The sequence below is a fragment of the Bombus affinis genome, chromosome 6, assembly GCF_024516045.1.
Source record: "Bombus affinis isolate iyBomAffi1 chromosome 6, iyBomAffi1.2, whole genome shotgun sequence".
NCBI classification, from domain to species: Eukaryota; Metazoa; Arthropoda; class Insecta; order Hymenoptera; family Apidae; genus Bombus; species Bombus affinis.
Genome location: NC_066349.1, coordinates 6040630 through 6065230, shown reverse-complemented (window position 1 = coordinate 6065230; position 24601 = coordinate 6040630). Strand labels below are relative to the sequence as shown.

Sequence of the window (24601 nt, the reverse complement as noted above, 5' to 3'; positions counted from 1 at the left end):
AGACATAGTATTAGATTATAAATAAATCATGAAACAATAGAACATTGTATTCTCTCCTTTTGTATAATATTTACAAACATTTTATAAACACTATAGATAATTTAACAATTTACAATTTAAAATTAAATAATTTGCTAAAATCATTTTAGTTACATACTTTGCCACTTTCCTTTCTCGCCTTTCACTTTACCTTCTTTTACTAATTTCTCAAGATGACGCTCTATGCTGTAGATTACTGCTTCCCACAAATGTTTTGAAACGTTCTAGAAATATTAACTTTTATATTATGCATCACATGTTTAGATATGTATCATAAATCAAATAATAATTATTACCATGTTTAAAAGTTTTGCAATATCTGCTTCAGATAATGTATCATCTTTTGCATTTTGCTGCAGGATACCCAAAATGTCATTCTCTCGTTTTAACCTGTGCTTAATATAATAATTAATTACAGTTTCTGGATCTTCTATTACAGGTCCATGACCTGGATATATCATTTTTGCCTGCATTCCCAACATTTTTCTCAGAGAAGCCAGGTAAACTTCTAAATCCTCAAAAACAACAGTACCTTCACCAAGAACACAATCTCCACTAAACAGTATCTTTTCGTCTTCGAGCATAAAGCAAGCATGGTCGGATGCATGTCCTGGAGTATACTCAACACGAAGTTTAGCTCCTTCTACTTCCACTATCTGCTTATCTTTTAAATTTTCCCATTGAACTTGCATTTCAAGTTTAGTGGAGTTTTTGTCATTAGAAGCTCTTGGTAATTTCCACACACTGGTGCATCCTGTGGTATCAATTGTTTTTAACATATCTAAAACATAATTTACTCCTCCTAAATGGTCATGGTGATAATGTGTAATTAATAAATGTTGAATAGTTGCTTTCTCTTTTTCTAAGACTTCACGCAATACTTTTGTATACTCATTGGAGGATTTTTCTTCACCTGCATCTATTAATATGCGTCTGTAAAAGATAAATATTAATTTGCATTAGATATCATATACCACCAACTTCTTTAACCAATGAATTTGACATTTATTACCTAGTACCTGTACCAACAAGATATGTGTTTGTACCTTGTAATGTCAGAATTCCTTTGTTACATCCTAAAATTCGTATGACTCTCGAAGATAATCTTGACACTAACGGTAAATCAGTTAAAACTTTCATAGTTTGTCAGTAAAACCAAAGAGGAAATGAGAATAATTCGAATATTGCCGAAAATAAATTAAATCGTGTTTAAGCTATACGTACATTGGTTCGTTTTCTGTAGCTTCTAAACGATGACTGTTACCAGGTATAGATAAATTTATATATTATTATCAGCCAAGTTATGACTCGTTAAAATACTTACATGTTTAATTTGAAAATACATTGCTACGTCATTCTTATTGCTTTGTACAATAAGAGAGGGAGAATTTTTTTTGTAGTAGAGTAGATAGCACAAAGTATATAAAATTATGGGACATGAATTTTATCCCTTATTTTATATTTTGCTTTATAAGTGTCATAGATTCTGTAGTACTTAGAGTACATAGTTACATACAATATTTTGCAAAAAATGTCAAATGAAGAGCATTGATTAAAACGCAGTATAAATTTTAAATTTCACTCGGAAAACATAACTTTTAATTAGTTCACCACAATGCACAGTATATTATCTTTTTTCTTACCACATCATATAAAAAGTAGAGGAAAATATTTTATTTTAAATCAATATAAGTATATTCAATTGAAAATTTAGTTAAAAAATAAAATAGTAAAAATTAAGACGTTTACATTGAGTTATATAGATAATTCATATCTATTTCTTAGAAATATTTCAATATCTTTACCTTGGACTACCTATATCTAGTAAAATATTTATATATTCGTATTGCAATTCAATTATTTTCTGATAACTGTTATCTTCAGAAATATTGTATCAGAATGAGAATTGGGATCATTAGCATTTGACAATTATTTGTAATATGCTAGAAATGTCTGTGAAATATATATATTTAATAGGAGTCGAAATAAGCTGTTATTCATCGTTTCTAAAAAAATATTTCATTTAGGAAAATATCTGTTCTTATGGAATTTTTATGGAAAGAAATGTTACTCTTAGGCACTTATCTAAAAGGTGTTCTCATGGAGCGGATATTTTAAAAGGTATATTAAAGGAGATTCCATAAGATAAATAAAAGTACCAGACCATTAGATACTAGCTTTATTTAACAATATAATATCATTTAAGAAATCATAACAGAAGTGATTAATAGTTTTATAACATGTATTGAGCAGAATAGAAAACTAGGACAATACATAAATAACATTTTTCTATGATTTCAATAAATTGAAATACATAGCAATTCTATAATATGATATAGAGATAATATAATAAACATCAAATATCTATTCAGTAACATCCTCATTTCAACAAACCCAACCAAGCATTAAACTGTGAATTATCTATGTAAATATTAAAAATAAAACTAAATAATATATTTATAACATCAATTTATGTGTATTAATTATTCAATATTGTTGTAGTACTACTCATTGAATTATATTCAATATTTGTTATACTTTATAGACACGATCGCTATCCAATACTAATTCTGTTTTCTTATATTCTAACTAAAATTTGTTTTCCTTCATTTAATAAGAAAGAAACACCATATTCACTGTATTTAATTATTGATTGAATATGATTAATATTATCAGAGCAAAAATGGAAAAATAATGACTTTATGAGATTTTATATCATATAATATCTTAATTTTGTGCGCGGTTTTGATTGGACGGCGAAATGCTACGCTTCAGCCAATCAGGAATTTGAGAGGGAATCTCCTGCGTATAACGTCATTCTAGTGTCGAAAATCGTGGTGTTAGGATGTATCGCCCTGTTTGACGTGTGTAATTTCAACTGCGTCGTATTTCTACTTTATTTACAGGTTACTATTAGCTTCATTTAACTAATGTATAGTTATGTAATAGTGTCTTATTGCATCAAAAGTAAGTAGTTTTGAACTAGCCTTAGTAGTTTTTCTTTTTTTTGTTGGTCACGTATGTAACAGTTAAAGATTCTGGTAATTTATATCGCGATCATATAAATAGGCCTCGATATTCGTTAGGGAAATCGTCTGAAAATTGAGTCATGAAAAATCAATATGGAAAACAACAAAATTTTCGTTCTTACGAGATAGAGAAGGATGAGTAGAGTGTCTCTGCCTTTGTTTGAAATATTCATAGCATGTCACATGTGTAGAATATGAAGTTTTGTGTCTTCTATGTTGATTTTTCATGACTCAAAATTCCGGACGGTCTTTTCTATGCTTTCAGTATGAGTGTCGAAACCTGTCTATATGATCATTTATATTACAAACTTTTGAGACAGAATTCGAGTTTGATTACTGCTTTCTTTAATGCAATTGCTTTTAGTTTTATACAATTATTTTAAATCTTTGGTTTTCTTTTTATGCAGATCATTTGTTGATTATACAAATCACGGAATTTATGGACGCCATGGTAATTAGTGGTCAATTCGACGATTTTATATACAGATTTGGTATGTATTTGATTTTTAGATAATAGTAATTGTAAGATGAAACTAAAAAAGTTAAAGAAACCACTTCTTAATTTGGTCATGTTAAACTATTTTTTTTTTTCGTTTTAATCCATATTAAAGAATAAAATCTTGATTAATTTATCTTTAATAAATTCTTGGTTAACTGTTGAATTTAATGCAGACTAACCAAATTTTATTACATTTAAATATAAAATAGGAATAAAACTTTACATTTCATTACATTTTAATCGCGAACTTTTTGTAGTAAATCGTCACTGAATTTTAGTCAATAAATTGTTTTATCTTTTCGCGCTGGAGTTACAATAGCAGATACGTTCAGACGTATCTCAGTTCAGGGCTAGATGACACTAGACGCGGCTTTTACGAAGTGCCATATTAAAATACTGTCCTCGGACATATTTACTTACGATTTTTTTTATTTTTTACAAGCATTTTTGAATATTTATGAAGCGTGATGTGTATTTAAATTTCCATTCTTTGGTAAAAATAATCTTTCCTCTCGTATTTTGTGCAAAATAAAGAGAAAGTTTTAATATTAGTTTCACACTTCACACATGAATATCATAATATCTTTGTAGAAGATGTATCAAAAATCGACGGGAGGGGAAAGGGGGTGAATTGAAAGGCGAAATTGATTTTCATTCTCCGTATATATTATTAAATGTGAACAAACGTGAACAACATTTACAACGTATAATCGGTCGAGTAATAATAAGATCGGTTAGAGCGTTAAGTACACGACAAGTTCAACTCGATTTGATTATCATATCTTTCGTCGCCCACTTTTCTTCCAAGACGTTAAATACGGTTTTCCTTAATAAAGTTAATAATAAAAGGATCGTTAAACATTCTCGGAAATCGTTATTGCGCTAAATACGACACGTTTTATCATTACATCTGCGATATACTATACGTCCAAGTCACGTTAATGCTATGTGCTTTTGATTTTTTTGTTCCTTAGAGATACAATTCCACCATCGCGGCGAATTATTATCGCAAAACACTTATTATTTCGTTGTTTCTTATTTCTTCTCTTACAAAAAATGTCATTCGCCACGACGGAAAAATCACGTTCCACGAGTTACAATTACGATTTGCGATCTCGTTTGATGAAACAATTCAAAAAATTGCGAAAATCGCGAGGAAACGGCTCGATAACGGATATGGCAGGATAAGTTAGGATTATCTGAATCAGCGAAATGATATTATACAAGAACTAATAAAACGAATAATAAAATAATTTACAAAAATAACGTAATATGTATGCGCTACTGAATTACTATGACGATTATAATTAAGTAATATTAATGTTAATTAAACAAACTTCTCATCCTTTGATGAATAGAACTTATTCCTTCTCGAAAACTATGATCGAGTATAAGTCAAAGTATATCATATAATTTTGTTGTTCATCAGGCTACTAACAACGAATCAAGCAGTCTATCTTAAAATGTCGATCGTGGAAAAATTGTTCATAACTGAATTTATTAAGTTATAAGATGAACTGTTTAATTCGATCGAAATATTCTACCGATTCAAATAATCCTACCTTATCATACGTTTCAAAAAGTTCCAACGCATAGTCAACTAACAGTACATTCGACCACACAATTGTGAATCTTTTCAAATAAAATACTAAACCCTACGAAAGTACAATTAATTACAATCACTTAATTACATAATTACAGAATCATAATTTACACCTAGAACGCAAGTCGAACACAAATATGTTCGGGTCCCTTGTTTCTTATGCTTGTCTCGTTCTCGCGAGAAAAAAGTTCATTTAAAAACGTCGAGTAACGTCAAGATAAATCGCACTTCTATTTATAATATTTTCCTTTGATCGCGTTTAGGCCGCCACTTCCGTCGATGAACACTTGTCGAACATCGCGTCCAACACTTGCGTGAATTTTAAATGCCTCTCTTCCGGTGCTACGGTGGCCCCTCGGCTTCCCCACAAGAATTTTATATGAAATTCTGTTCGAAACGCATCGGATAGTAATTCGTCGCTTCTCGAGCCCTCGAGAACTATCTCCGCGTTTCTGCGGAATAATGGGAGATTCTCTGCCATTTTTCGAGCTGATTCCAAGTGAGACCAAACGATGGATAGGCCACAGTCTGGGGCTGAATTCTCCCAGGGCGATAGAATTGCCGCTGCTAGACCTGATGGTGCTACGGTCCCTAAAAAAGGATACGATTCAAATTTTTTTACGCATCCGATATTACATTTTAGTTTAGATGGCCAATACTAGCAAAAATATATTCTTCCTATAATAAAATTCAAACTAATAAAAATTAATTTTTATAAACGAAATTTTGGAGGATTCAGTGTCAAGTTAAATTCGAATCGAAGATCTACCACTAAAGCAAGAGAAACTTTATTCAACGCACCAAGAATATCTTCAGGACCTCGTTCACCGAGCAAAGCGATGGGCAACAGATGTGGGAGTGTAGTATTCGGTGCCTGTGGGTTCGTGCACTCGTTCATAGCACGAAGCGTAGGCCTGAGCTTCGCTTCAAAACTAAAAGCTTCGTCGGTATGTTTCTGTCTCAACAAATGCCACGTGTTCGCCAACCTCTGTATCTGAGGCAGACACAAACCAAGCATCACGCCACAGAATCCATACAAATTCCCCAGAGCTGTCTTCGTATCTATGGCGACTTTGATCCACTTGCTGATCGTAGCTGCTCTTTCGATGGCGGTGGCTCCAGCCAGCACAGTCACTGCCACCACAAGCTTCAGACACTCGGACCTTTCGATCAAATCCATCCTGGCTTGTCGACCATGCGGCAGAGTGGCTAATTCGATACCACTCAGCCCATTTCTATTCCCAGATCCAGGTTGAAGAGCCAATTCAAGGTCGATCTTCGTTAGATGAGACGCCAAGACTCTTGGTGCCGAGTCGTGCAACATTCCAGACACTCCTCTTAAAGCCGTAGGATCTAGAGGTCTATGCTCGCCAGCTGGCAATAACAGAGTCGTAAATCCTTCGATATCCAAAGCTGTCGTGATTTCTAAAGACGGTGCAGCCACAACTAGCTGCTCTTCTGCGGATAATTCATACTCGTTGCCATTATTCCCATTGGTACCATCATTACTGGTGTTATAATGACTTCTAATCACTACTCCTTTGATAGGAGCAGAGGAAGACGGATTACTAGCGCCGCCTGAGTTGTTCGTTTCGAACTCACTGTCTCCAGATCCGTTTCCGCTGTCGCTTCCTGACGCTTGGTAGCCTTGATGATGGTGATGGTAATGATGATGATGGTGATAAGCGTGATGCTGGTGATTAGGGGCGTATGGCAACCTTGGTGGCTTTGGCGGTGCGGTACCGTGTGAATTTTGATGATTCAAACTCGATGGTTGAAGAGTTGGCTGTTGCTGTTGTTGGAGAGCCGGGTCGGAAGTCACCCTGGTGATCTTCTGACGACCCAGAGATAAGGAACACGATGGTGGTTGATTCTGAATAGGTGGAACTCGCGGTAGAGTGCTCGATTGGACCGGTCCATGGGGCGCTGCTTGTTGATTCGATGTTTGACGACTATCGTGTTGATCAGATGAATGATGTTGAGCGGTTAGAGAGTGACTTCGTTGTTGTTTTCGAGGTAGGCGAGGCGGAGATCCGGTCGATAGGGACGAGGAGGAAGGGCTAGAACAGTGTTGGCTGTTCGTTGGTCCTGCTACGCAGGTTAGAGGAACGCATCTTGGTTTTGGGGTGATTATGCGAGCGCCACTCGCTTGACTTATCGGACGGCCGCTGCCCACGTAGAAAGTTATCAGATCGGCTACCGTGTCAAACGCTTCGTCTTCGAACTGGTATTGGGCCCTTTCGTAGACTGTCTCTGGCTGAATTACTACCTGTTAGTATAGAGGCGTTTAGTTTATCGATAGTTTCTTGATACGATTAGTCTATTCATAACGATGAGAAAAGTACAGTAAAAATTCTATTATCAAAACGTGAAGTTCTCTTATTATATTCACGGATAAAGGACGGAAAAATGAAAAAAGCTAATGTGTAAATATATAAATCTGTAAGTCTATAAACATTTATGGGCTTTCCTTTTCAAAGTAAAATTTAGAAATCTTTGGTTTTAGATATAGTAGAAACTTGATTATCAGAATACTGATTAAAGAAACGGCCGATTATATCGGAACACTAATTAATAGGAAATTACAGAACGCTTGCTTGAAGAAGTTTGGAAAATAAAAACTGAAATTTAAAGGATTTGTTACATTTTTATCCAAAAGTGTTTGCTTCTATTGTTTAAAAGGAAAGATTACATAAAGAATGCATTACATTAATAGTCTTAAGAAAAACTCACCCTGTTGATGACGAAATGAAGGGGTTGGCCTTTCCATCGGACCGTAAGGACGTAGTTTCCGGGCTGGGAGGCACAATCCCGGACCAGGAAGTCACCGTCGTTCGGTACTTCCGCTTCAGCGCCCTTTCGACCACCTCGAAGAGTACTACCATGATACCAAGCGTGCGATCTTAAATCTCTAGGATCCAGAAGTCGAAGTTCTCGCTCCAAAAGTTTTCGAGTCGACTCCTCGGGTGGATCCTAAATCAGATAAGCGAGAATGTGAATTTTAAATGAGAGGTTCCCGAACATAGTTTACGACACTATAGCGTTTCGGGCATTAGAAATTCAAGAAGACCTGTGGAATTTTTTCAATATTAATGACCCGAAGATTTTATTTTTTTATATAGCTTGACGTTTCTATAAATAATCTTAAGCATTTGCTTCTTACTCTTTTTATCATTTTTAAACGAGTAATTTCTTTACCTTATACTAGTAGTTTAATTTGATACAGCGTGGGCATACGAGCATTCTTACTATTTGTATCAAACGACTTTTCGCATAAGATAAGCTACATATAGCCACAATCAACGAAGAAATGTCTGGACGGTACGAGACCGCAAGATTGGCTTAACAAGAATAGCCTTGAGTACTCGCTCCATAAAGGGATCAACGAAGTTAGCGTTCATGCGTACAACTTATCAACGGTTTGGAGTAGAGTGTCACGCGTGAAAGTTGAATCATCGAGTCAGTAACGCCAACGAATCAATCATCAAATTTCTTCGATGAGTCTATCACCTTTCATTATCATACTTCGATCAAGATCGACCTTCGTTAGTTTGATCATTTCTAAAAATATTCTAAACAGAACCTCTGTTCAACATAAAATATCCACTACGTGATTATTTTGTTCAATACTACAAACTTACTACTTTTATGTAAACACGACTCGCGTATAAAAATATAAATTAGGCATAAAACTCATCATCAGTATCAGAGAATTATTAAAAATGATTTATTCAAACTTTAAAATTTTCACAAATCTATATCTCACTGGGGAGTGGTATCACTGAACGAACCGTCTTGCGTATCAACAACTTTTCCGTCTATTAACGCCTATTATCACAGATTCCACGCTTTTCCGCCGAATTCTCCGAATCTGAAACGTTTCCTATAATAAATGACACACTTACCATTGGTAGATTGGAATAGTCGTTACTGTTGTCAACCCTTTTCGCAGCGGATTCGCACGCGTCGCAGTCCTCCCTTCTGTTCGCCACCTCCTCCTCCGCCTCCTCGACCTTTACCTCCGACGACCTGCGTCGAAAAAGCAACCTTACACCGTGGATCGTTCACATTTCGCCTCGGTGCATCTCTCCAACCCTTTTTCCTTTCAACTTGTTTCTTTTAACCTTCCCTCTCGTCGAAGGTGAAAGAACACACGGTGCGTTCCACGAACGTGATCGCGCGCAAAGAATTTTCTTTTGAAGCCGCGAGAAATCGTAAAGACAGATAGGGTTTGGCCACACGGCTCTCGGGCCGAGCGCGCGCACCCCACTGAACTATGTGCGTGGAAAGCCACGACGGGAGCAGGGCCGTATTTTTGGAGGATCAGAGGGGCGCCCCGTGAGATATTAATAGAACGACGTGGAGACGAATTCGACTCGGCCGTCGTTCTAGCCAAGGAAAATATTTCTCTTCCTTCCCTATAGATGCTGCGATCTCGTTTGACTGGAAACCTATTATAATTCATCCGTTTCTTGTTTTCTTCTACGATCTTTGAAATATTCTGGATTAACGTACTATCATTGTGCTTTTATTATTCGTTAATTAAATTCGTTGGAAATTTGTTTTATTCAAATTAAAATTCATTATTTTTCTGTATACATAGAATTTCGTTAATTTCATGTTACATACGTTATATTTCAGCTGCGAAAATGAGTAAAGATAGCATTTAAATGGCCTGCAATAAAATTTTATAATTAACTTAACAACCACTTCAAAGAAACTCAGATCTACTTAGATACATCTATTCAGATTTACTGTAAAATAATCTTGACTTCTTCAGATTAGAAAACTGTCAAGAGTTCTAAATAATAGACAGCTATCTCTTAGAAACAGCTAAAGTAAAAATAGTATTCGATTGTGGTATACGACGATTGATCGGTGCGTTTTATTGCATTTTTAATATGCTAAGTACGTTACTGCGTACCCATGGTGTCTCATCGCGTTCTCACCCACGCCTGCGTTTTCTCCGTTCTCGAGTGCCTTTCAACATTCGAGTTGACACCGGTCGTTCGATCGATGAACTCGAGCGCGAGATATTCTCCCGATTTTCGAGGCTTTCGTTCATTTTAATTGAGAAATTCAACGTTATCGGGATACCACGTTAGGCCTAGTTGATACACGCGAAAGTTATTGATCTGTTCAGGAAGAGGGTGTTGCATATGGGGGCCTGGCGCGCCTGCGTGAAATAGGGGCGCTCGATAAGTGTAATAAAACGCATCTGTGCATTTGTTTCGTTCGTACTGAGCTTGGAAAGGCAGTGCATCGTTCGGTGATCGATGCAAGGACGTGAGAGTACTGCCTCAGGACTACGACAGTATCCTGTCTGTTTGATAATAGTCAATGTGACTGTTAATTAACGAAATTAAGAATAAGAATTGTTAGTAAATTAAAACGATTACGCGAGTAATATAAATGAGTTTATGGGGTTATAGATCTGTCTGATTTAAGAGTAGGAGAATATTTCTTGGTAAACAGTAACAAACAATGATTCCACTTGTAACGACAGCTGCATATTTTTCTACGTCACCCTACTTACGAATAAAGAAACAAATTTAACCGAGCGCCCCAATATGTTCTAAATATACGAGATTATTTGGTTACACGCGGTGCAACATGTGGACACTGCCTTTTGAATGGATACAAATATTGTATCTGTTAGATCTATTTCTATGAACTATTCTACATAGGTATCAAGCTATGGTGTTTTAACATCTTTTTTTCGAATTAAATTATCACAATTTATTTTATACGCATTTGATATCATCTGACGTGATTGTATTGTGCGATTGAAAAAATTGTGTATAGCGTACTGTTTGATAGTATCCTTTTTTCTTCTTATTCTTTTCGCGATAAGGACTGAAGCATCTGTATAAACTTATAAACGTAGCATACGCGAAACATAGCACACATGCGTTTATTTAAAAATCTTGTCATTTTTATCATAAATACATACCATCAAGGTCAATCGATCACTCTAGGATGGTTTTTGTCAGTTTTTTTTTCTTATCTTTCTAAATTCTTTATAGAATTTTACTGTTATCAGCTATTAAATTTTAAAATAACAGCTTATCGAGATGAGTCGGGAATGTTATATCTAATTTTTTATCAAAAAGTATAGTTAAAATACGAAGATTAAGAATCATATATAAAAATTTGTCTCGAATAATTTATAGAATTTTATTTCTTTTCTATTGTTTCGTAAGCGTCAGTTGTTACATTTTGAGTCTAACAGTCTACCGTTTCGAACTGCAACTGATTGCGTGACGAAAACAATTTTCAACTGGAATTATACGTAGACGAGAGGGATACGTTTCGCAGAAGTATGCAGCGTTTCTTATCGTCCCTAGCTGTAATGTCAACGCGACAGAACTTTACCCGCGTTATCAGCGATTCGCGCGAAAGTGCACGCATGCGCATCGTTTTGTGTAACACTGCTCCTGGTTTTACTCATAATCCTCCCCATCATGTTCATAGAAACTTGCAGAAGATCTATGAAAGTACTCATTCATTGAAAGCACCAGTAATTTTCGTAAGTTAATCGACTAGATGGACTTGTTAGTTTGAGTGAATTATTTTCTGTGAATCTATAGGAATTATTTGGATAAAAATCTTTTCTGTGGCATCTGAACGTTCTATCTTGGTAATAAACAAAGCAGTATAAAGAATTTAAAAAAGAAAGAAATAAGAAAAGAAATAAAATGATATATCATAGAAAAATAAGTAGCAGCAAAGAGAAGTAACGCAAAGTTACCGCAGAAGAGGTTTTCAGCAATAAAAAGAAGTCAGTGTAAAGAGCACAAGATAATACCTATGAACTTACGCACACAATTGAACTAAATTTAACATGATGAAATAATGATTTACGATGAAGTTTTGCAATTTACTCAAGTTTCGGTCAATTCGTTCATCGGTATGCTCTATCATAATTTCGTCGCTTGACCGATTTTACGACTTCCCTGCAACATGAAGGCGCTACCGTACCTTAATTATACCGATCATTAGCATCATCATACTCAATCCCTGCTCAACATAGCGTAAAATGAATCAATTTCCAACGTCACTTTACACTCCGTTAACCACGCTCGATTTAACGCTGCGTTTAACTTATTGAAATTCATATCGGTCAAGCTATGAAGTCATTAACGATCGAAATGCCACTTCTTATAGTTTTCAGCGATGCAATGTTCAGATAAATCTCGACATGAACGGGACAAGGATCGGTCGATGTGCTGTCGCACAGATTTCCGAAGGGATTACGAAACAGCTACAAGTATCGCTGGAACGTTTATAGTTTCCCCCATTGTGCTGTCTTTCCGCTATGGGATTCCCGACTGGCCGAGGGAGGACATCACTTTGAAAGGCAAAGATCGAGGAAAACCGGTTCAGGACCTGCCGGCTCTATTATGCTCCCGTACCGGTATCTTCGGCGTACCACCAACAAGCTAATTCATAACTTATAACATGAGAATTTCGACTCGAATCCTTTTGAAATGTCCTTAGAGGGTCTTTTTAGGGTTCTTCGAACCCATGTTATTTTAACATATGTATATATGTGAAACTTGAAACTTAGGAGATTAGATGCGTTGAAAGTATACATTTTCAATGTTGGTTATCGTTAACACGTTGAATGCCATGGCGGTCACCGGTGACCGGCGCACCGAGATTATTAGAAATACATAATTTGAACAAATGTCAATAGTTATGAATTTTTTATTATTACCATCGTTACTACAATAATGTAATGAAATTAATGCAATATAAAACGTATAAAAATAGTTTTATTTGTACATGAAATATAGATCTATTATGTCCCGCCCCCACCAGTGGTTGTTGAACATGGGAAAAACCCGCTGTTTCCATGTTTTACCTTAATGAATAATAACCCTAAGGAACGTTTCGACTTGAAAGATGTTTGATGGCATTTAAGGTCCTTGACAGTAAAGTACAAGATACTAAATCTTGTGACGGTTCTTTAGGGTTACAGCGGGTCCGAATAAGTATGATCGAAGGATGGATTATGGATTATGGTACGACCCGGGACGTAATAACATAGAACAATTATTTAGCATCTCGAAGAAACAATATGAGATAATTGATAATCGTAAAAAATAAGTAAATCGAGCGAAATTGCACTAGAGCGCCATGCGGGTCACCGGTGATCTCAGTGACATAAATTCATTAATGATGATTATACACCGTAACATATCTCTTGTATATAATATTTCAACATTATATGTATCGCATAATAAAAAATTCATCGTGACGTCAAGGCCGAACATTGTAAAACTCGTGTGGCACTTAGCGTGTTAAACATATAAATCAGTATAAGGTTATGAATTAGAAGGAATCTAAAGATCTATGAGACGTAGATTGATAAACTTGAAGATATTACTCTTCGAAATTATGGATTATTAAAGATTGGGTAAGTAATATAAATATATCCATAAAATTCAACTAAATCGAACAATTTACGAAATAACCGGGAATTTAAATTAAGCCACATATGAGCGTATATGTACATAACATTGATCTCAAGTAGTCGTTTTATCGAACAGAGTGTTTAGTTTGTGGTTAGTTAACACACCACTCGAGTTACCTTCTGTTCTCCTCGGTCGGATCTTCCGGCGACGGTGGTGTCACAATGAATGATGGCTCCTTATGAATAATTGCTTCCGGCTGTAGGTGGATCGTGTGTCGCTTCTGATGGAGTTCCTTACAAGAGGTTGAAGATGATATGCCGTTTCTCTTTCGACGACGGCCACTGGCGCCTAGGTTTTGTAGGGTGCCCATAGATGGAAACCGGAAGCTCCATGCTATGCCTGAAGATTATCGAAAAGTGTGTTATTACATGCAGTTGTGTTTTCAGAAATAAACAAACTCTTAACTTTCATCGAGAATCATCCGAAAAAATTTGAATCTTCTTTAAAATCTCATCAAAGTGATTCTAGATGAAATGTTATTAATATATACACATTTTAATTAAATTATCAAATATCAAGAAGAAAGAAGATTATAGAACTATACATCTTTATAGAAGGACTCTATAGCTTCGATATGAAGAACAAGCTATTTCGCCGAATTTTCTCTTGCATTTCAGTAAACCTATTACTATTAAAAAACCAATTCTGTCAAATTATCGAGCAAAGTCATTCGCTATACTTTCTCTTACAAAGCTTAGTGACTTAAAAAAAAGAACAATCAACCTCGACAAAAGAAACATCACTTCCAACTCGCGCTAACATCTATTACACATTTCTTAGTGATTCATATTCCATAACGTTCTCATTTGCTTGCTGTACCTAGTCTCATTATAATCTATCATTCCATCAAGAATACAAATTAGCTCGTTCCTTATAGAGAGCAAATCGAATCGCTTTGTTTTTCATCGGGAACTCTTAAAGATCTCTACGCAAAGAAATTTCTAACTCATCGATCATACGAACGACAAATTGCCCATACATTTGCCGATACATAGGTAATTTAAGAAAAACTTGTTAATCCGAAGTTCAAATCCTTCATCTCTAATACTCACGCATGCCGGTACTTTTCCGCGCGCGATCCTTGTCGCTTACGATCATCGCTACCCGTGCCACTTACTCGTGGACGAATCTTATCAGCTCACGTTTATGTCACTCACTTTTGTTTGTTATTTATTTGTAATCAATAACTTTGACCGTGTGGTCAGTGTGCAAATCACTTGGACGAATGGAAGCGTTTAAAACCACTCGTTCGCGATTTGCTATCGCGAACAGAGATGCCAACGCCCCTCCATCGCGATTACGTAAAATGGTTTCATCGGGTTTCGTATACAAACGATCGGTGCAGTTAATGTCTTTATCGGGGCTTCCCCTTCGCCTCTCAACAAGGCAGGCTATGATCGTGGTCGTCCTATCAAGGAATTTTATCTAGGCATTTCTTTATTAGGTAACTACTACTTTCTTAAATTTTCGTGGAATTGAATTTTTTAATTGATACAGAAAAGAGAGATATAGGAAAGTATGTATGAAGAGAACTTTAACGAGTCCTGTTGCTAAAGATGTTTCTGGGATGTTTTAATGAGTTTACTGACTCTGATCTTAGTTTTATTTGTCGAGATAGGAGCTTCTTGCACCTGCTCTCACAATTAGTATTACCATTCCTTCTATCTTTGTATGATTGAAATCAAAGTTTCATCTCTCCCTTGCATAGATTACATCCTCCTTATATGCATTTTTCACTATACTACCCCTCCTCTAGTCTCAATCCCACTTCAAACGATCATACCATTCACTTTACATTTTACACTATGATCAATCCACCTGTCGTTCATTAACCCCAAAAGTCAAAAAATGTCTCGGTCCGTTTCAATCATAAATGAAACGTATGTTAGGATCAGTATCACTTTCGAAAAATGTTGCTCAGCACAACTGGGCTCGTCCTTCTCTGGAATTCTGACCCGATCACTGCATCGTGTTCACGGAGAACGCGATCGCAGGTGCAGCCACGAAACAACCGCGCTCGTTATCGAAGTCGTGAAATCTTCCTCGATTGTTCATTATCGATTCAATGATTCCGATTTGCAAATCGTTTTATACGCGGTACACGCGAGATATTACGTCTTTTATTCACTCGTACCCACATCTGACAAGCGGATCATACGTGGATCCTTAGAACAGTTGGTCAGAAACTGAAGTGTTCGGCTCACTTTCGCTTCGATTCGTTTATCTTCGCTCGCCTTCACACGCGCGGATATAAACCTGTTCTCGAGCCTTTCCAGTCGCGGATACGAGACCATGTTCCCCCGTTAAACTTCGCGATTTTTCGCCGGGTATTTCTAGACAAGCAAAGATGCTTCTCCTCGTCTTCGTTTTTTCGTTTTCCGCTACATTGGACGATTTAAAAGAAAAAGAGAAAGAGTGCTGAGTAGCGAATTGTACGGCAGTTGCGTGACTCGGAATGCATTCTTCGCCACGAAAGTGTACCTGTTTCAGAGCATTTCCAAACAACCGTTCCGCTCTATTTTCAGGAACACGGTTCGAGCACCAGCTGCACGTAACAAAGTTTCCTTCGCTCGTGGGAAGGACCAGTAAATTGAGATACATATAGAAGATTTTGCGAGCAGTTTCTTCTTTCGTTATTAAACTGGTGTATATTTATTGAAATGGAATAAAATTTTGATGAGTAATATTGGTTCATCAAATTCAAAGGTCACAGAAATAATATTTTTATACGCATCAACTTAGTATATTTGAAAAATATGTTTACTGCCTACCATCGACTACGAATGTTATCTTTAATTTTGATGAGATGGAAGTTTTGTGTTAAAACGTTTAACCGTGTATACATTTGAAACTATTGCGAAGAGTTTTGAAATGAGGATGAAGAAATACATTTACTAAGCATTTTGAAATATTTTTATCTCTCTGGCACTTTTTGCTGATTTGCAACACAGATGTTTTCATCGTAAATGTTTATTCATTTATGTATGCATGAGCTGTTGAAATGACTATCCGACGTTTAATATAAAAATTCCAATGTTTGCATACGAATTAGTAGGATTTCGCATATAAAATAAATTGACGAATCGTTAAATTTCATAGTAACAGACAGGCATCATTCGATCGTGATAAGAGGAGACGTGACTAAAAATTCTTGGGGCTCGAAATGTCAGCGATAGATCAACGCCGACGGGGACAATGGTCCATTCATTGCAAGAATATGCACGTTTATCGTTTCCTTTCAATCGGTAGATCTGCATAATCGACCTTAATGTACTCTTATCCATAATTCGTCAAAAAACCAATCACAAAAGAAGAGGAGGATCTTCCAACGCGCCATTTTTTCTATTCTTATTGACAAACTATTCGTGTCTTTTTCAGCTATAAAGGAGGTCAAACTTCATTTTTTCTCTCTTTGATCCTCTTCTTTTAACTATATTTCCTAACTTAAGTATCGTAGAGAAAATTGCAAGTCTTCGTACCCTTTATAAGATTATCTTTATTAAATAAAATTGCATATCTTCCACAGCAAAGTTAGCGTGTTTTATGCCAATTAACTTCGCTTTAAAGGTGTAAATTTTCACAAAATATTGGCATGATCTATATATCTCTCTGAGAAAAAACAAGACTGCACAAACACAATCTTTTACTTCTTTCGAATATTCTCATAAAGTAGTGCGTTTTGCTATAAAATAATTATTGTTGCTTCATGCGTTAATAAATGAACACGAAGATACGACACGTAATATTATACGAGGATACGACTTTGCATGAAAATAGCCTTTTCATAGGATTTTACAGAACGAAGACATTCGTGGAAGACTATAAAAGCTATTCTAAACACTACATTTACGCTTTCACTCTTCTCTCGACTGGCATAAACTCTCTACCCTATTCTACACATTTTCTCTGGCCACCAGTGAAGTTTGAAGTCTCCCTGAAAATTTCACGGTGTACTTGAGAAAGAAAATTAGAAGGTAGCCGTGATGGGAGTTCTCGAGCCGCCAGGAGAGCCTAGGACAGTCGAGGAAAAAGGAGAAGAGCGAGGCTGTTCGTGTTCGAAAAACACAGCCGCTGGAATGCAGGTGTGTTTTGCGCCGCCCGCTTATTCGCTCGCTTGCTTGCTCACCGACATCATACCTGGCGACACTGATAAGCCAACCGCTTATCGAGATAACTATGCAACGTTTGGAGAACCATTATCGACCGAAAAAGCCGCGATTAGGTAGCCTTACTGAGCACGAACGAAACGAACAAACCACGGGAATATTTTTGCCGATTTTATGCTTGATGCTTGATTTAAATAGATTTGTTATGTTTTGTTTGGATTTTTGGCGATGTGTCGAACATTGGATGAGAGATAATCTCTTTCTGGAGATTTCAGATTTGATTTAATTTGAATAAAATCATTACTTTTTGTTCGGCATTTGAGTGATATTTACAATAATTTATCGGAAAATTATAATTCAATTGATTGAATAAATTTCGATAAACTTGTCACTTTTTATTTTTATTGGATTTACACCTGTGAAAATATCGAGAGAGAATATTATATAAATGAATAATATTAAGTGTTTCACGGAAGTTTAATATACATATATCATATTTAACTTGATCAGCAAATTGACTGAATGACACTGATTCACCTGTTGCTGCAGCTTCATAAATGTTTCATTGGCGACGAGAGTTCGAAATTTGCAAAATCTGCATACCGTCAAATGTACCGTATACAATATGAACAAGAATATTTCTCTTTTCACTCGTGGTACATTTTTACAGCCAGTTACTCGCGAAATCATTGAAAGCTTCTCGTTCTATAACTTTCATGAATATTTCGATTTTTCGTCTGTGCATTTAAACGAAAGTCTTGGAATTTAAATACAGACGAATTTTGGAGAACTTTGTTAAAAGAAATTCCGTTATACGCTAGTTATATCAGCTCGGTTGAAAGAACACGCGCGCTTTTCTTTGTTATCGAAAACCGAGTGTTCGACACGACTGATTCTTTGCGCGTACTGTTAAAAAACAAGTTTTATTCACGTGCGTAAAACGTGCGTGGAGATTCCCCCGTTTCCTTCGTGGCTGCGTAATTATATGCGCGTTTACCTCGCGACGGGAATTACAATCGGACTCAGTTTGTACACAGCTGACAGGGACGAATGAGTCGCCGAGAGTTTCGATCGTCGCGTAGAGAAATCGCGAGATTTCAAAATTTCAAATTACATTTCAATTCAGCCTCGAAGCAACATACTCCAAAAAATGTAGGAGAAAATTTACGAAAGTATATAATTTAAAATTTAGTGCGTTGGTCGAGTCGTTCTGATTGGTCGAGTTCTCGAAAAATGTCGAGCAAGTCCACTATTTAACGTCTGATTGCCCCCGTGTGCTCCGTTTACACGTTTCGCGCGCTTAAATGTCCTTAAAGACACGCGTTTATCTCGACGTTTGGTCGGTGCAAGCTGCGTTTATCAGCCGCAGCCCGCGCAAGAAGGAACTACCGTGCGACCTACATCCCACGTTTAGCATACTTCGTACCAGTTTCGATTTTCAAATAAAACTCCAACGTGATTCTCTACACGTGTATTTACTTACAGCGCGACAGCCCGCGAAGCGATCGTTGCGTAGGCGGAGCTCCACGATAAACCGCTGATATGCCAGGTGACTTATCGCGATGTTTCGTTTCGTTTGTTTGGCCAACGATTTTTCGTCCCAGCTGTTGCATAACTGAATTAATATTCGAAGCAAAACCGTCCTGGATTCTCTTGCACGATAATTTGTTAAACACAATTATATTAATGAACTGACAATTGCAAGAAAATTGATCGATGCCGTTAACTTATGACTTACAAAATTTTACTAATAATGTTGCTTTAATCACGCAACACGGTGCTCATTTCTTCTAACCAGGATTAGAGGATACTTTTTAGTACATATAGTCTTTCATGTAAGTTTCTGTATACGCAAAAAGGGCACTTTTATGTAAATAAAATAACATCAAAATTTGTCGCCAAAGTCAGCATGTTTATGTTAAAAAGATTAAAACTCGTTTTAAGGAAAAAAACAGTTCTGACGAAGTATTAGCATAACCTGTAGTTGAAAATACTAAGATGTACAAATATTTTTGTCTCCCTATTCTGTCTACACATTCGTATATAAATTATACTTACTTTCTATAATGTAGAAATATATATATATATTATCTTTACACATTTTTGCATTAAAAGTAGCGTTTTTGCAGAGTGTACGAAGACTCTTGTGAGAAATTGTAAGGAATTAGTTCGTATATTCTGAGGATAATATTCTGCGGAGAAAGTTAGCTAATTGGTTATTGTATTCTATAGATTAGAGGATCTTTTAATCATTACGTTAATTAGACCATTATCGTAACAATAGGTTCTTGATTTTTTAATAAAATTAGTAAGTTCGACTAAATTATAAGTTAAAAGAAGAATTAAAAACTCAGTGATACAAACGTTGTTAAATATGTACAAACGTAACTTCACGTGGTCGTTTTACGCTTGACCACGAGATCTCTCACTGATATCAGTCTCGACCGTCCATCATTGAGCACGTGCTCCCTGAATCGCGGCGACTCATCACTCTCCTTTCACCGATCGAACAAACCACTCCCGCATACGCATAAAACACTATCATCAATCTCCTTCAAATCTTTCAAAAAAAAAAAAAAAAAAAAAAAAAAAGAAGAGAAAAAGCACACACTTCAATAACAACTAATACAGTTCCTTAATAACTAAAAAATTTGTTCATCCACGTTCAAAACACGTTGAAAATCCTCCACTGTAACTTGCAAATGATGCCTTTACCTGCATGAGCTTTATATTGTATAAAACAAGGTCCACATTTTGATTTGAAAAACTCTTCGACGCAGAGAAACGAGGAAAATCGTTTCAGAAATGAAACAAACAGGGCAGTAAATTGACTAAACACGAATGACTTTACACATCGTATAGTACAACTAACGTGCACTTGATTCGAAGAAAGAAATTTCAATGCCGAAGAACAAAGCACTGTTTCAAATACAAAAATTGCTGCAAAAATCAAATCAAAGGAACAGAAGGAAAAAGATTACAAAATGTAGAATGTGACACTAACTCTGGCTTCTGCGGGACTTTAGTTTGCTGGCGGTTTTCCCCATTTTCCGGGTGGATGCATGCCTTCGGATCTCACGTTGCACCGATTCCTGGTATCGTCGCGTAGAGGAGGCTTGGGCCACGGTTAGGATGCGACCGTCGTTGCGACCGTAGCATAATGCGATACCGAGCTGACTGACTGACCGGCCACGAAACGGAACACGAGGGGACGAAACCTCGATGGTCACAGAAGTTGGCTCCGATCGTCGTCGGTCGACACACAGCCAACGAGCGCCGCCGCCAGGAGAATGTCAGCTCGTGGAGAGAGGGAGCGCAGGCCTAGTCTGGAAGAGGATGGAGTTCCTCGTTCGTTTGAACGAGCAAACGTTTGACAAAACGAGACAGAGTAACAAGAGAACGTAGAGGAAGAGAGGGGAGCAGAGTCGTTTAATGAGATAGGATGAGCACACGAGTCAGTTTTATTCTGACTGATTAATAAACGCCACTAGACTATCGTAGACAGATTGGGTAATCGATGGAAGGGATCGGATGGAAGGCGAAGCAGTTTATCTTCTCAGGGAGTTCTGTATATTTCTGATCAGTTCTTCTAAGAGAATTTTTACCAAATTTAACTGTAAGCATAGGTAACTTAACTGTAAGTATTATGTTGGTGTTATACTATGGCGCGTTGTTTTTTTTTTATGTAATATTTTTGTAATATTTTTATAAATTTTTGTAATATTTTTATGTTAGAATAGACCCAGTAAGTTGTGATTATATGTCATATGTCTATATGGATTTTAGAATGATTTTGTACATGAACAATTTGCTTTTCGTGTTCAGTTTGAGTTATCTTTCTAGTAGCCACTATAGCTATTTCACTTTGGTTTGTTTGATGGAGACTTGAAAAGCAAAGGATTTTTGATGAGCGGAAATGGGGAATAGGCGTTTCCAAAGACTTTTGAGGGGTTGAGTTATGCGGGTTGAATGGTAATTAGATTGGAAACGGAGCGGAGAAGGAAATTAGAGTAGAAATGATCAAGGAAGTGTTAGATGATCGGCAAGTGTAGGAGTTTCCTTTTCTGTTGGCCTATTTTCTGAACAATGTGGTTCACTATAATTAGACAAGCCTTATATTAACCTGTTAACTGGATAGTTTCCTTAAATAGAAAATTCTATATTTATGAAATTAAATATCAATAATAGAGGCAAATGAATTTTAGTTAGATCACTTTCGAGTCCTTGTAGCTATATGTATATATGTATAAATATATGATATGATCTGTTTTGCAGTAAAAATGAAATCATACATAAAAATAGAAAATAAGACCTTGAACTACATATTTTTTCCGTGGAATAAGAAGTTGTAGCTCTAGAGAACTTAATAAGCTGAATACTACGAATCGTCTTAACGCGAAATAATTAACTATGACTGGAGAGACAAACGAGATTGAATTGAGTGATCAACGAAGATAGCAAAAAGCTGCACAACGATTCTGTTGAAATATGGGCAACTGATTTATACAGAAACTAGACGTTTGTAAATAAAACTGTAGTTACAAAATACGAGATATCCGAGTGCATTTACGTGTTCAAAAAAATTATTGGCAGTTTGTCACACGTGAAAGAATACCCTGCGAGGAAAACAGAGAGGAATGTAATATTGGAAGAGAGAGAGAGGGACGGGGAGAGAAAGAGAGAGAAAGAGAGGGAAAGAGAGAGAGTGGGAGAGAAACAAGCCTGCAATTGTATACATATGGCACGCCAATGGCACGGTTGGCAATAGAGACGGAGACAAAATTGAGAAGGAAGCAGAACAAAGAGGAACACACAGATTATGCAGCGACACTGCCGGCTGTTTAATAAGCGATATCGATAAAAGTGTAAACAGAGAAAGGAATTCGTTACCGTGAGCGATATACTCCTCTGTACATTTAAAAAATATGTACCACGATGAAATGTACGTTTGTTCTTTTATCGGATTTACGCGAGAAAAATTCACTCTCGTTTCGTAGACGTGAAGAACGAACGACTATAAATTGAAAATGTAATTGACACGATTTTCTCATTTTACGGAATAATTTCGTTTTGAATAGAACGTTTTTTTTTAAGGAATAAATTGCAATTAAATTTAAAATCACAGGAAATTGTTTGGAAAAGTACAACGTAACTTGATATAAAGAATTATTTCCGTTTATAGTTGATGTTAGATTGATTCGTAAGAAAAAGTAAAAAGAAATGGTCGTATAGAAGAAGAGAACAAGGTTTTGAAAGAGTAGTTTATGGAAAAAATAGTAGGAAAAACACGCGCAACAGACAAGTGTTCCGCACACGCGGTTAAACAACCGTGTCGTCATCGAGATCCCGGACTCGTTCCAGCCGACGGACGTTACTTGGTTATTTACGATCGGGAAAAAAACCGGAATGCATCGTGTCCAGCGCATGTTACAGCAAGGACACGCGCGAAAATTATGAATTAGCTGCGTGAAATCGTTACGACTAGACTGTTAGACTCTGGATTCTCTTCAGGACTTTGGTTCCATCGTTATCGTCAGCGATGTCGTACATATTTTTCTGCCATTACATATTACATCATTAATTTCTACAATAAATCTAACAGAAGGAACTTTTTATTATTTGTGACGAATTTCTAGGAAAGGGACTTCGTTGACGATTTTTATGAGATTTGTTTATACGTTTGAACAATACGAAAAATAAGAGAAATGAGGGATTGAAAGCGGATGACCTTTAAAAGAATGAGAAAGCTGACATTCGTGTTTTACCATGTGTTGTCGAGTAAAGTGAATTCATCAGAAATAGACTAAACCGTGAAAATGTAAAGTATAGGAAATAAATGCAGTTTTCTACAATTTATTTTATTTGTACGAGTTTTAATGCTGGTTAATATTAATATTATTCCAATGGAAAAACATTTATACAAAAAGAAACATAAGAAGCTGTTAGCTCGTAAAAAATACTATACATCATACACGTATAGAGTATGAGATGCAGACGTAGGTTTTTATACAGTTCACTCTTTTCATGGATTTTCCGAGGAGGTCGAGGTTTCTATCAGAGAATCGATTCGAGCGCGTAGCATAAAGAGCTCTCCGAGAATTATTGCTGGGAGCTTACGTCAGACAACGGTACAAATTGCTGGAAAGAGGCAAGGTTGCTGCTATAATTGCGCGATCATTCGGCGTTCCCACCGAGCGTTTTCATGCGTGTCTACGAGTTATAAAACAAGGATATACTTAATAAACTTATTTTTGGTCGTCGGAAATTTGATACAGCTGCTCGAAACGTATGAACTTCGAGACCTTTCAAACTGTATTTCAATTAACAAGCAAGCGACTGCGATCGACGATTGTAATTTATCCTTGAAAATTAATGATCAATGATTGTATTTTTTTGACAGCAAGTAATTTTTCGACTGTTTTTTAATGAACAAATTACACCGCGTTGTGTTTTAAATCATTGTCTTTACGTAAGATACTGTGACATTAATCACTACATATCTTAAATGATATTTAATTGGTAATTATATTTGAATTATGAGAGCAGATCTATTTAAAAGATATCAGAAAGAACTCAACCTTTACTACTACACTAGATTTGTTCTTGGAACGACAGAACAGTCTATCATCGGGAGTCTATATCAACAGAACAATCAAGTAGTTATATCTCAGTTCCAATACTCTCAACGCCTCAAGACTTCTTCGAAGACCACCTATCTACCCGTACCCAATCTCGGTCTTCAGATCAGTCAACATCTGTACCCGGATTCTCTCATATAGGAGCAATCCATTTCTTCGTCACCTATATCTTAAGCAGCGGTGTTACTAACTTGTGTAAAATTGTTG

At 36.3% G+C, this 24601-nt stretch overlaps 3 protein-coding genes across 8 annotated transcripts in view; 1 reads left to right on the top strand and 2 right to left on the bottom strand.

Annotated features, from left to right (window-relative positions):
* Positions 1 to 22: 22 nt before the first annotated feature.
* LOC126917331 (endoribonuclease LACTB2) lies at positions 23 to 1640 on the bottom strand. Of its 3 annotated transcripts, none has more exons than XM_050724102.1 (4): positions 1364 to 1640; positions 1052 to 1296; positions 336 to 972; positions 23 to 263 (listed from the first exon to the last, which is right to left on the bottom strand). In XM_050724102.1, the coding sequence occupies exons 2-4, from the start codon at positions 1177 to 1179 to the stop codon at positions 150 to 152; spliced, it is 879 nt and encodes a 292-aa protein (XP_050580059.1). In that variant the 5' UTR covers positions 1180 to 1296; positions 1364 to 1640; the 3' UTR covers positions 23 to 149. The 3 variants fall into 3 exon arrangements, with proteins under 3 accessions (XP_050580059.1, XP_050580060.1, XP_050580058.1); XM_050724103.1 differs by having other exon boundaries at positions 1052 to 1285; XM_050724101.1 differs by having other exon boundaries at positions 1052 to 1640.
* A 1197-nt stretch (positions 1641 to 2837) lies between these two features.
* Positions 2838 to 24601, top strand: part of LOC126917327 (uncharacterized) — a 108617-nt gene continuing 86853 nt past the window's right edge. The window contains exons 1-2 of one of the 2 annotated variants that reach the window (XM_050724095.1): positions 2838 to 2945; positions 3476 to 3559. The gene's annotated coding sequence lies outside the window, so the exon portion shown is untranslated. Of the gene's footprint in view, positions 3007 to 3475; positions 3560 to 24601 lie in introns of both variants that reach the window. The other variant, XM_050724094.1, reaches the window with a different exon arrangement.
* Positions 4212 to 21050, bottom strand: LOC126917313 (breast cancer anti-estrogen resistance protein 3 homolog). 3 transcript variants are annotated; one of them, XM_050724065.1, is made up of 6 exons: positions 20761 to 21050; positions 13767 to 13989; positions 9076 to 9199; positions 7904 to 8143; positions 5972 to 7439; positions 4212 to 5761 (listed from the first exon to the last, which is right to left on the bottom strand). In XM_050724065.1, exons 1-6 carry the CDS (start codon positions 20801 to 20803, stop codon positions 5430 to 5432), a joined length of 2430 nt encoding a protein of 809 aa, XP_050580022.1. In that variant the 5' UTR covers positions 20804 to 21050; the 3' UTR covers positions 4212 to 5429. The 3 variants fall into 3 exon arrangements, with proteins under 3 accessions (XP_050580022.1, XP_050580021.1, XP_050580023.1); XM_050724064.1 differs by lacking the exon at positions 20761 to 21050 and adding an exon at positions 14703 to 15727; XM_050724066.1 differs by lacking the exons at positions 13767 to 13989; positions 20761 to 21050 and adding an exon at positions 10095 to 10850.